Source organism: Pagrus pagrus, assembly GCF_965226575.1.
Source record: "Pagrus pagrus genome assembly, chromosome: 5".
Classification (NCBI taxonomy): domain Eukaryota; kingdom Metazoa; phylum Chordata; class Actinopteri; order Spariformes; family Sparidae; genus Pagrus; species Pagrus pagrus.
Window position 1 is genome coordinate 28877234 of NC_140189.1, and position 12094 is coordinate 28889327.

General features: G+C 44.7%; 1 protein-coding gene across 4 annotated transcripts in view; it reads left to right on the forward strand.

Moving 5' to 3' along the window:
• The window catches only part of bcorl1 (BCL6 corepressor-like 1), a 40600-nt gene that overhangs the window by 12548 nt on the left and 15958 nt on the right, over positions 1 to 12094 (forward strand). Inside the window, exons 1-2 of one of the 4 annotated variants that reach the window (XM_084353633.1) lie at positions 2574 to 2681; positions 11955 to 12039. In XM_084353633.1, coding sequence (XP_084209759.1) covers positions 12034 to 12039 — 6 coding nt within the window. In that variant the 5' untranslated portion in view covers positions 2574 to 2681; positions 11955 to 12033. Of the gene's footprint in view, positions 1 to 2573; positions 2682 to 3635; positions 4221 to 8089; positions 8109 to 11954; positions 12040 to 12094 lie in introns of those variants that run through there. The other 3 variants (XM_084353632.1, XM_084353634.1, XM_084353631.1) reach the window with 3 other exon arrangements.

Genomic DNA, 12094 nt, shown 5'->3' on the forward strand with positions numbered 1-12094 from the left:
ACTTTTCGACCCGATGGCAAATATTTCATTTTAAATCCCTCAATTTGCCGATACTGGTGATGGCAAGACATTATACAGTTTAAAGGCCCTGACACTGAGTGGGCGTCCATGGCTGTAATGGCTTTATGGCAGCTTTTTGGCCAATTGAGCTTGTAGAATCGGAGGTGGTTCGTCAGTGTGAGAAATCACTCTGATTGGCTGTTCAGGTAGCTGATGAGTGCACATAGAGAGCCGAGGACACGCCTCCTCCGGTTTGTCCCATGGGACCTTATTTCAGCAAAATATCTGCATGTTAGTGACTGGAGAGAGACAAATGGTTTTTTTTATCCTGCTTGAATTGTTACATGAATCACACATACGGTGTTTGTCAATTTAAAAGATAATTTTCCAAGTCAAGAAATACCAGCTAGTTTTGTGTTAAAGCGCTCAGTGAACTACATCGTCTTGCTTGGCACAGAAAGATGAAAATCACAACAAATCTGGCCATATTGACAACTGCAGTCAGGTGAAAGGGTAGCTTGTCAGTTTTGTCAGCTGCTAATATACAGGAGCAGCTCTACAATGTTTGAGTTACAGGTTCTGGTGACCGTTCGACAAGACAACGTCGTTAACGCGACTGTTTGCTGTTTGGTCTCTTTATAATTACGTTTTCACATCTTATATTTCATTTGTTTTATGACAAACTGCAACTTTCTCAAGTTTAATATGAGTTAAATATTTGTCCTTTTTCATTCACTACCATAAAAAGTTTTTCCGAAATCAGGTCATATGGGGCAAAACGGGGCAAAACGGAAAGGGCGTGACTTCGGCTCTCTATAATGACAAATGGAAAAGAAAGGGAAAGCCCCTTGAATCTGTCGCTGTAGTTTCACCCATTTAGCGCAGTTTCTCCTCATTTTCCTCCTTAAGCCTCTTCACCAGCGACATTTGCAACTTCATATCAGACATATTCCCGATTAGAAGCTATTACATTAGTGAGAGCGGTGTAAAAAAAATGCTGCTTAACCATAACAATGGTTTGTATATCCACAGAGAGGTATTTCCTTTCATGCAGGCGCAGAATGTATGAGCATGTTGGCTGTCGGCTGTAGCCCTTGTGATGTGTTCGTGATGTGAGGCGACGCAACAGTCGGCCTGCGTCACAACACTTCTTTGATGTCAGTTTGGTGTGCCAGGGCCGTAAAAATGAGCTTGTGGCTACACTCTCTGACAAACTAAAGAATGGACGCTGTTTGAAAACACATCTTTGCCATTTCGGTACTTCCGTTTCTTCCATTGGCTCATATAAACACCAAATCCAATTTATCTGCAATTAGCTAACATTGGCCTGGCTGATGTATCTGTTCAGCTCTCATAGAAAGAAAGAAGAAATTCAAACTCAGAATTGTAATATTTACAATATTAATGAGGTAATAGTACAAACACAAAAATATGTTTGTTTTTTCTCCCATAACTGAATAAACAAGCTGTTCTCAGAGGAAAATACTGTTTGAAGCTAGAACGGTGGCGGGGTCCGCCAATATAAACAAAGTGAAACAGTGTGAAATTGTGTTGTTCTTTAAGCTCAGTTTGTTTATTCAGTTTATTCAGTCATGAAAACAAAAGAGAGTTTGTTTATTTCTCTTCGGATTGAAATTTCTTCCCCAAAACGACATAACTGAACCGTGTCAGCAGACTCCAATACACCATACTTGCCAACCCTACCGATGTTACCGGGAGACTCCTGGTTTATATTACCCTCAGCTAATGAAATTATTTCTCTTCTGATTGAAATGTCTCCCCCAAAGCTATGTAGTGCACCTTTAAAGCAGTCTGAGCTTTCAGAAATATGTAAACTGAATGACAGTGTTGACGTACAGTAGGTTTACTGTAGCCTCTGCTTGACTGTCATGAAAAAGCAAAAAGAGGCAACCGTCGCTCCCAACAGATCCTCTGAAACTGTGCCCAGTAGGTCCATGCAGCCATTGTAATCAGATATTAAACGCTTAATGTAACTGCTGCCTAAGTATGGCTTCAATAAACCGGTGAGTGTACCTGCCAATTGTTGGAACCGCTGTTTTAAACACTTATCTCTTTTTTAAATCATGGATGGCCCCATTGGAGATTAAACCAGAGTCTGTGTGTGCCACCATGTACAATATTTTGTTTAAGACCAAATGGCAAAACAAATACTTTTGATAATGTGGCATTTAAGCAGTTTACAAATGATCACACTCAGTGTGACAGCCGACCGTCAGTACACCTTTAAAGTAATTGGATGTGGCACCTTTTTTTTTCTTTCTTTCTTGTAAATGTCATCCAAACAGAATATTTAAATGTTTGTTGGTTAGAAGACAAAAAAAGAAAAGCGAGACAGTCTGGCCCTGGAAGGACTATTTATGTGACTCCAGCGAAGTCCCCTGCAATTAAAGATTCAAACCCACCGAGCAGCAGTCTGTTTGTTATTCACCTGTAGGGCTTTACCCGGCGCTAGGACCCAGGGTGCGCGATTTTCATCTCCAGCTGCTGCAGACCGAAAACTGGCAATAAGGGAAGATCGCGAGGACAAGCCAAAATTGCATACTGTATTCAATCTACTTGAAAATCACATCCCTGGCCCCGCACGGACGCCTCTGTGCAGACAACAATAGCTTGTTGCGCTGTGTGCAGGCTTTGTGGCTGTAGACAGCTCGGAGCGCAAGGTAAGACGGTGCAATACCATGCGATTACTAATAACAAAGGCGTTACGGGCGAGCAGGGGGCATTAAAGGGGGCATTGCACAACGCTATTGAGGGCGAGTAAAACTCTGCCAAACTTTGACCTGGATATCTGTATTTTCTAGTTGCGGGAGCCACAGTAGTTGCGGTGATGTCTCGCTGTTATGTCGGATCGTGTCACATGTATGGACAGCCAAGTTGTGTGTCGAGATGACACACTTGGGTCCGCTGCTGTCCATGCGTGTCGGCTGTGGATGCAGCAGGCTTGACACAGTAACTATTGCACGAAGTGATGCATTTCAATTTCAACACTTCATATTTAACCACCAGCTGGACGGCGCATCGGGCCATCCGTTAACCCGGCGAGCGAGCCCATCACCCTTCACTGTTCTCCCTGTGATCAGCTGCCATCCTGCCTCCGCTTCTTCTTCTTGTAGAATAATTCATTACTTACACCAAGATGGAAGAATAATGCGCTTGATTTCCTTCCCCCCCCCTCTCTCTCTTACTCAGCCTTCACCCCCCCCGCCGCCTTCCCAGCCTCGACGTGCAGTATTGACCAGGTGAACCACGAACTTAGACGGGACATCCTCGTCGCTTTAAAGCATGGCGGCCTAAATAGGGTCGATAATCTCCGATGTGCCTCACAGATAGATGACCATGTATGCCCACTTTGAAGACGACATTCTCTCTCTCCCCCCCCCCTAAAAAAAAAAAAATCAGGCCTCGGAATAAACAACGTGCCTTCCTTCATCTGTGCTATCGCAGTTGTCATAGTGCATGTGCGGAACAGCTCGTCTCCGGCTCGACAGATTCACAAATGCACGCATAACAAGTTCTCTTTTAACCCCGCGCAGCTTCAGACATCCGATGTGGAGCCCGCGAGCCCAACTCGTCTATAATTGGTGAAGCCGCGAGCAGCCGGTCACTACCGGGATAGCGCTGCGCGGTCGTTGAGGTCTCCGGGTTACCCCCGGCTCAGACACAATGCGATGTGTCAGCTGCCCACTTTGTGATACTCCCGCTTCACGCCGACACGGTTTCTCTCCGGTGTTCCTCTTTTTTCGACTCATCTGCGTTTTTCGGTTTCCCAATTTCACGTTTGGCCATCTGTCAACGATTTGGCTGCCTGCACGCAGCCATTACTGAGCGAATGGCGAAGGGCATGTTGGAGGCTCTCGCACAGAGATCCGGTCCGCGATACGAGGCGGACAAATAGTTTGAGCCCTCTGCGCTCCCTCTCCGCTCCTCTCCGCTCCGCGCTGCTCTGCTCTCGGCGGACGGGATCGTTCGCCCTGCACCGCCTGGTCAGGGACGGCACGGATCGTGCATGGTAGTAAACAAACTCTTTCGATGTCAGCCAGCCTCGCTGTGCTGTGCTGTGCGGTGCGGTGTGGTGTGCGAGTGTGTGTGCACGGTTATTTCCTCACCACCACAAGTGTTGAGAAAAGTAGGAAATTTGTTGGCCTAAAGGAGCGGATACCCTTGTAAACTGCAGGCCTACACTGGTTTTCAGGAATCAGGTAAGACAAGTGGCCTAATTACAGCAGGCAGGGTAACCTGTGCTGCTTAACTCCTGCGCCAAAATGTGATTATGGAATAGGAGAGCTAAATATCTTGTTGGGTGTTTGTGTTCAGGGGGGAGAATAAGTGCAAACCCCTCCGCTTCAACAGACTGATTTCACAATTCAAACTTCTATCTGTCCGCCTGGGTTTGACTGGAAGTTGCAGATGTGTTGTCATTCAACTCATGATCGCAATTATGAGCTGTTTGTCCTCATATATTCTCGTCAGCTCTCTTGCCTTTGTTTCCCAGCACTTAAATTAAGGAAGGGTGTGCACTTTTTTTTTCAAGGTGAAAGTAGAGAAAAGGCTTCAAGTTAGAGTGGATTTTTATTTTATTACAAAATGATGTGATGATGTAAATGTGATCTAACCTACAGAGAGAGGTCACATTAGAGACGTTTCATCTCCACAGCGGCTCGTGTTTATGAGACAACCCGTCTTGTCCTCTGCTTTGTGAAGTTAGGATCATCTCAGCCGTACGAGTCTTTATGAGCTGGCACAGCTCGACTTGATCTCGCGTAAACTCTGCTTAGAAAGCCCACTGCTAAAATTAAAGATCGAAGCTTCCCCCAAACTCAGCTCGAGTCTCTGTAGGGAGGCCATGTGTGAGAATCCAGTTAAAACCTGACCTGGTGATAACAGGAAATGTGATTTTGACACACACGGCACTGCAAGATGTGAATGACTGCAGTGTGAGTGGCACTCTTTTGTTCCTATACATAGTCAGTGATTATCAGACTTCATGCTGTCAAAACTGCGGCCTGGAAATAAGCAAGAGACTCACGAAGGGCGGTTCAGTTCGGCCCATTACAGACGTTCATGAGGAGTGAGAGGAAGGTGTTCAGCATGAAGCCTGAGTTTCCTTTTTAGTTGTTTTGGAGTTATTGTGTGTTTTAGTCTCTTCGGTGAATGACACAACAATCATAATATTGGCTCTACAGATTCTTAATATCTTGGGATGCACCGATTATTACCTGCTTTTCATGGCTGATATTGATAAGATAACAAGTAAATTCACATTTTTGTATTTTAAGAAGTTCCTCACCTGTCGTCTACGCACACCTGAGGGTAAGAAAGGCGAAGATGAAGTGAGAAAAGATGGATGGTGTAATATGTCGTACCTTCCTTGTGTTGCAAGCTGCCGTCTTGTTCTCTGACACTGTTAAAACATGTTGGACTCTCTAGTCTGCTCTGTCTTTGTTGGGGGGTCGCAAACCAACTTTAAAGGCGTAAACAGCCACCCAGTGTATCGCGTACTCGCCAAACTTCAGACCTCAAAAATAGGGAGGATTTTGAAACCAAAGCGGGGTTCTGGGGGTCTACCCCCCCAAAAAAATGTGAGATTCAAGGACGGTGTTTCCTGCATCCTGGTGACATATTAATGATGAACATAACAAATTATTAAGTAAAATGTAACAGCGTTTTTATGTCAGATGATTTTACTTGAGAGCAAACGCTGAATAATTTGCCCTCTGGCGCAAACTTCTTTGGCAACGTAATATTTATCACTTTTAATTAATTCCTGGCCCTTAGAGAGCCTTTGCACACCACCTACCTGTGTTTCTCAGCCTCTCGATGGGGATTGAGTTGGTGCGACCCCCCGCGACTGACAGAAAAACCATCGTGGCAGATTTTCCAGCCCCTTTCCTCTCAAACTTTACATAAGAAACCGGAATTCTTCTCTCCAGGGCGTCTGAAATGTGTTGATATATCCTTTCTCCTCCGTTTCTCTGTGTGTCTGTCACTCACTGACTCCACCCTGTACAGTGCCAGAAACAGGTTATGACAAACGGGGAAAAAGTGTGAAAAATGTTCATAAATTTGGAGAAATATGGGGACAAATGTGAAACTTGGAGAGGGCAAGATGTGTATATTGGATGGTGAATGGATACACAGTATGGTGTAGTGGTGTTTACCGACACGGTTCAGGGGAAGACATTTTAATTTTAATCTTCACCGACTCAGTTTTTATGCCTAAACAAACTAAATAAACAAACTCTTCGTTTCATCACTGACTAAACAAACCGAGCTTGTAGGACAACACTATTTCATACTGTTTTACTTTGCTTATATGTGGCGGACCCTGCCACCGTTCTAGCTTCAAACAGTGATCTGGGGACCTTATTGTCCTCTGAGAACAGCTTGTTTATTCAGTTACGGAAAAAAATCAATGAGTTGAGTGAATTATTTTGTATTATTCCCTCATGAATTTTTGTAACTCTTAAAATTCTGGATTTGAATTTCTTCCCCAAAACTACATAGTGACCCTTTAAAGTTAATGAAAGCAATTTGGCCTCACATTACCATAATCTCACTGTACAACACTGATAAATAGCTCATGAATCTTTATTTATATAGCGCCAATTCACAACAGAAGTCATCTCAAGACACTTTCCAAATCGAGCAGGTCTAGACTGTACTCCTCGATAATATGCATTTCCTAATATAGGGCCGATAATACATATCATGCACCGCTACTAACATCACTTTTTGTTTGCGGAGGACTGTGGAAATGGTTGTTCGGCTCCCATCACATAAGCCAGAAGTGAGATTTAAACCAACAGCCCACTGTCACCTTGTGAGAACGTGTTTTGTGTGTTTTCCAGAGCCTTTTCATAGGACTGAAGCCAAACCTCTTCAGGTGTTCCTTAGTTAAGGAGGTTAGATTCATGGCAGCAAAAACTTAGTAGATGTCTTTTTAAAACCCCACACAGAGGAGGCTTCGGCGTGCGTCTCCCTCCATCTTCTCCAGGCTGCATCAGCCTGCAGCCTCCAGCACCCCAGCCTCCTGCTGCCTCGTGTTAATTCCCCTGCAACAGACCCAAACCCTCTCTCCCACTCTTCTCACTGTTTTCTCTTTTATATTTTGGCAATCCCGTCTCGCAGCCATCACCCACTGGCCTGACTCTGTTAATTGACCTGACTGCCAGGGAAACGCAAACACCCACTGAGTGATACTCACTGGAGAAATAACACAGTTTGTGACTTCGCTGCCCCCCGATAAGGCTCTCCAGTTTAGCGCACCGTTACTCTTTGGTCGCGATGTCTCTCCCTCTCTCTCTCTCTCTCTCCCCCACCACCACCACCTCCATTCCCCTTGAGCGGCTGGAGCTCGCGTTGCATGCCGGTACCTGCAGTCCTCACCCCTCCCAGCCTCTCCAGCGTCTAATCCTGGGCGTGGATAGCCGAGCACTACATCTCCCATGCTGTCACCGAGCACCCTTCTGCCCCTCTCTCTCTCGCTCCCTCTCTCCCACCAGACTGGAGACTGGCGATACGAAACGGACTGTCTTGACGACCCCCCTCCCCCTCCCCTCCTCGCCCTCCCCTCCTCTTCCTCCTCCTCCTCCTCCTCCTCTCCCTCCCTCCCTCCACCCCCCTCCCGGACTTTTTAGAACCGAAAACCGTCGAGATTAGTGAGCAGCCGCGGACGGCGGAGGCGAAAGGCTGGAGCTGGAGCCGGAGCTGGACACGGCCGTATCCGAGTCGTGCCCGTTCGTCGTTCACATGCCGTCTGGACGAGCTGGTTCGTAACTGTTGGTGCCATTAGACATCTTTTATCCGGCCTGCTGATTAGCTGGGGGAATTATTGAATATCTCAGAGAGACAGAGAGAGAGGAGAGTCTTTAAAAAAAAAAAAAAAAAAGAGGAGGAGGGGGGTGGTGGAAGGACGGAGAGGAGAGGAGAGGAGAGGCTCGGTGAATGCCTTTCAACAGCGGAGTGGTTCAGTCCGATACGGCGGGGGCACTTCACGTTAGGTCGGCCGGGGATAGATAACAAGGAGCCCGCCTCAGCGTGTGAGGAGAGAGGGCTTCGCGGCGGCGGCGGCGGCGGTGCTGCTGGTGGTCAGTGGAGTTAAATACATTGTTCGCCCTCCTTTTTTTTTAAAAGCCAGCGGAGGGAGAAGTTGTGTCAGCTGGCTACTTTATGTGTTGTGTTGATTATTTGTTTGGCTGTGAGGACTTTTGTTTGTTCGCCTCTCTCCCTTGTGTTTTCTGTTGACTTACCTTATCAGGCTGAGATGTGACACACTGCCACATTGTGTCGACAGCAGCCACTGTAACATACCCCCAAACATTTGCCCTTCATCCCTTTTTTTTTTTAAAGAAAAAAATACATTTGTTATGTTTTAGCCCAGAGAGAGGAAGACGTGGATGGAGAGGTCACCTGGAGAGAGGGACCCGGAGCTCTCCAGAGTTTCTCCGTGCTGATATTTAAAGCATGTGCACTTTCACACATGACACTGGGAGTGTGTTGTTGCATGCGCCGGACAGTGACACACACATAATTTGGTTTTCTCAGAGGTTTGACTTTGTTGTGTCTGCGCTGTTGCCCGCGGCGTGTGGTGTGTGTGTGTGTGTGTGCTATTGGCCTACATCAGAGCGGATGAATTCAAAATGTGTGTGTATGATCGCAGCACAAAGACAAACTAGCTGTGAGCAACTGTTGTACGGTAATGAATGCAGACCCTCCTTGCAGCGAGCCGTATCTGCATCGCTGGATCCCTTTCAGTCCGTGCTCGCAGATTCCTGCACTGATCGGTGTGTCTGTCATTATGTGCATCGTATTCGTTATGTTTCACTGACTCCAGGGTGAAACATTTTTCCATTTCCACCCCAAAAAGCTTTGACAGAGATTTTTCTCTCGCTCTCTTTTTTTTTTTTTCCTTTTTTATGCCGAGTCCTGTCTCATTTACTTGCAGATGCGCTCGCCTGCGCTCACCTCTACCTGCAAACCACAGGGCTGTTCTGGTGTGTGTGTGTGTGTGTGTGTGTGTGTGTGTGTGTGTGTGTGTTTGTGTGTGAGAGCTGTGTGTTTTAACATGACATCAAGGTAGATTAACTGATAAAGGTGCACTATGTAGTTTTGGGGAAGACATTTTAATCAGAAGAGAAAGATCTTCATTGGCTGATGTTGTTTTATTAAATACCTAAACAATCTAAATAATCAGAGTCTTTGTGTTCATGAACAAACAAACGGACCTTAAAGGACAACACAGTTTTTACTTTGTTCATATTTGGCGGACCCCGCCACCTTTCGGGCTTCACACAGTGGTCTGGCGACCTTGTTTTCTTCTGAGAACAGCTTGTTTATTCAGTTGTGGAAAAATAGATATTTCTGAGTTTATTACCTCAATAATATTGTAAATATTAAAATTCTGCATTTGAATTTCTTCTCCAAACGACATAGTGCCGCTTTGAGAATAACAGCGTGTGTGCGGTCAGCATTGTGTTGTGATGGAAGTGAAATGTCTTGTGTTTGAGAGAAGCAATAGGTGGAATTTCTCATCTAATCTTAGATGAAGCTGATGAGGACTTACAGGATACGATTTGTTGTTCTGTCCTGTACATGCAACATTTGTTGCATGTCTGTCCGTCACGGGAGAGGGAGCCCTCCTCTGTGGCTCTTCCTGAGGTTTCTTCATCTTTCTTCGTCTGTAAAAAGGTTTTTTTCTCCCTAATATGGCAAGTTTTTCCTAAGGACAGAGGATGTTGTTCACTGTACAGATTGGAAAGCTCACTGAGGCAACGTGATTGTGATTTGGGCTATATAAATTAAATTTGATTTGATTTAAAGGTCCTATTTGTAAGAAAAGTTGATTTTTGAGTCTCATTCCCAACTCGTCAAGTACTGACACATTCGAATGGCGGCCGGCCCGACCTACAATCCCAGTACATCAGTTGGGAACGAGACTCAAAAATCAACTTTTCTTAAAAATAGGACCTTTAAGTTCACCCATAAAAGAAAATGCCGTCATCATAATTCAGAGTCTGCAAGAGCAGTGAAGTCTGGACGCTGGGATGCAGTGTTCACGATCCCATGTGTCTCTTCTTCCTTTAACAACTACATAAAACAGTTCATCCAAAAATGAAAATTCAGTCATTATCTACTCACCTTCATGCTGGTAGAAAGAGGTGAAGTTTCATCCTCCACGAAACATTTCTGGGGCTTCACAGCCAAACAGCGTTGCAGCGTTGTCCTGAACAAGTGAAGTAGATAGGGACTTGTTTTAAAACACACACAAAAAAACTGAAACAAAAATCATAAAATGGCTCCACAGAGCTTGTCAAGCGTCACCCAAGTCTCCGGAAGCTCTAAGATCACAAATTGATTTGAAAAGACGTTATTTACACTGTTTTTTAAGCAGAAATCTTCACGTAGCGGCTGAGCTGCAGGCGTCAGGGCACACCCCATCTGAAGTAGGTAGACGAGCTCGACCACTCGTCGAGGGTGTAAATAATGTATCAAACAAAACAACAGCAACAAAAACCATCCAATTGCTCTATACAGCTCGTTCAGCTTAATTCAAGTCTCCAGAAGCCTTGAGATCCCGAGATTGTTTTGGAAAGACTTCTATTTACACCCTTGATGCTCAGTCAAGCTCATGCACCCACTTCAGACGTGGTGTATGCTGACGCTTTTAGCTTAGCAGCTACAGTCGAGATATCTGCTTGAAAAAGGTTGTAAATAACATCTTTTTAAATCAATTTTGGATCTCAGGGCTTCCAGAGTCTTGGATTACGCCGTACAAGCTGTTTGGAGCCATATCATGTTTTTCTTCGGTTGCTTTTTCTTTACATTATAAATTATATTGCTGTGAAGCTCCAGAAATGTTTTGTGGACAATGAAAACTTCCTTTAACTGAGGTGAACTGCTTTATTGTAATCCCAAATAATTCACTGTCCAGCAATAGCAAGTATCAAAACTTTTACTCGCTTCCAGTCATTCAATCCTCACCGGTTCACATGGCTCCAACTGCACAACACACTGAGGCTGCCGCTCACTAATAAAAGATCATTGAGCAGTCACAGCCGATTGGCTCATGAATGGATTACTGAGCGGGCATACGCAGGCCCAGGGGCCCAAGGGGTCACAGGACATAAGAAAGACTCTCTGTTATGAGCATTTGTCATTGAAAAGTTGTAGGGCTCAGGGATGTTTTTTAAAAAAAAGAGTTATTCTGATCTTTTAATATTGAGTATCTGCTGATTCTGTTTTTGAAAAAGCACATTAAAGTAAGCACTTTAAATGAGTTTGGCAGCAGAATTGTCCTGAACCAGCATCACTGATGTTTTTTAAATGTTCTCAAAATATCTCGTATTCACATGCTTTGGTATTTTGTATGATATCTGTGGAGTGCGGGTCTGTTTTGACAGCCTCTCTTCATCTCCAGTGTGAACGAAATGGTTTCAACCAACAACAGGACTTTTAGAGTTAACCTGCAAAATACCGCAGAAAACAAAAGCAGAACAGCTGCGAACAATGTGAGGGGGGTGATCTGGTATTTACCTTTCAATCGTGTCTCTGCCAGGGGCCCGCTGGCTCGTAATCCGTCCACGTTGCAACTGATGCATTAAGTCTCATTTCCTTCACCAAATATCCTGATGTAAGTAAAGATAATTCACTCTCTGGATCAATCGGTACTGACAAACTATTAGTATTCCCCGCGTGCAAACAAACACCATGTTTTTCCATTTACCACACTTTTGTCTGCTACCTTGAATTGTCTCCCTGCTCTGAGGAAATTGTAACATATCTGGCCTCCAAGCTCGTCTGAAAGAAAGGAAGTCTTTAATTTCCCAATGTTGGTTACTCTGAATCACTTGCTGCTGTATGGAGTGGGTCTTATTGTTTCACGAAGGATTAAATTAAAACAGTGAACTGTGTTTTTTTGTGTGTTTGTTTTGCAGCATATCACTGTATTATAAGGAAAACACTCACCTGACGGACTCAGCTACCCCTGAGGCATGTTGTGTTAAAGAAACACCTATGCAGGTAATTGTTTTTTTTTTTCTTTTCTATTACGGTTAGATTACCAGATTACAGCATT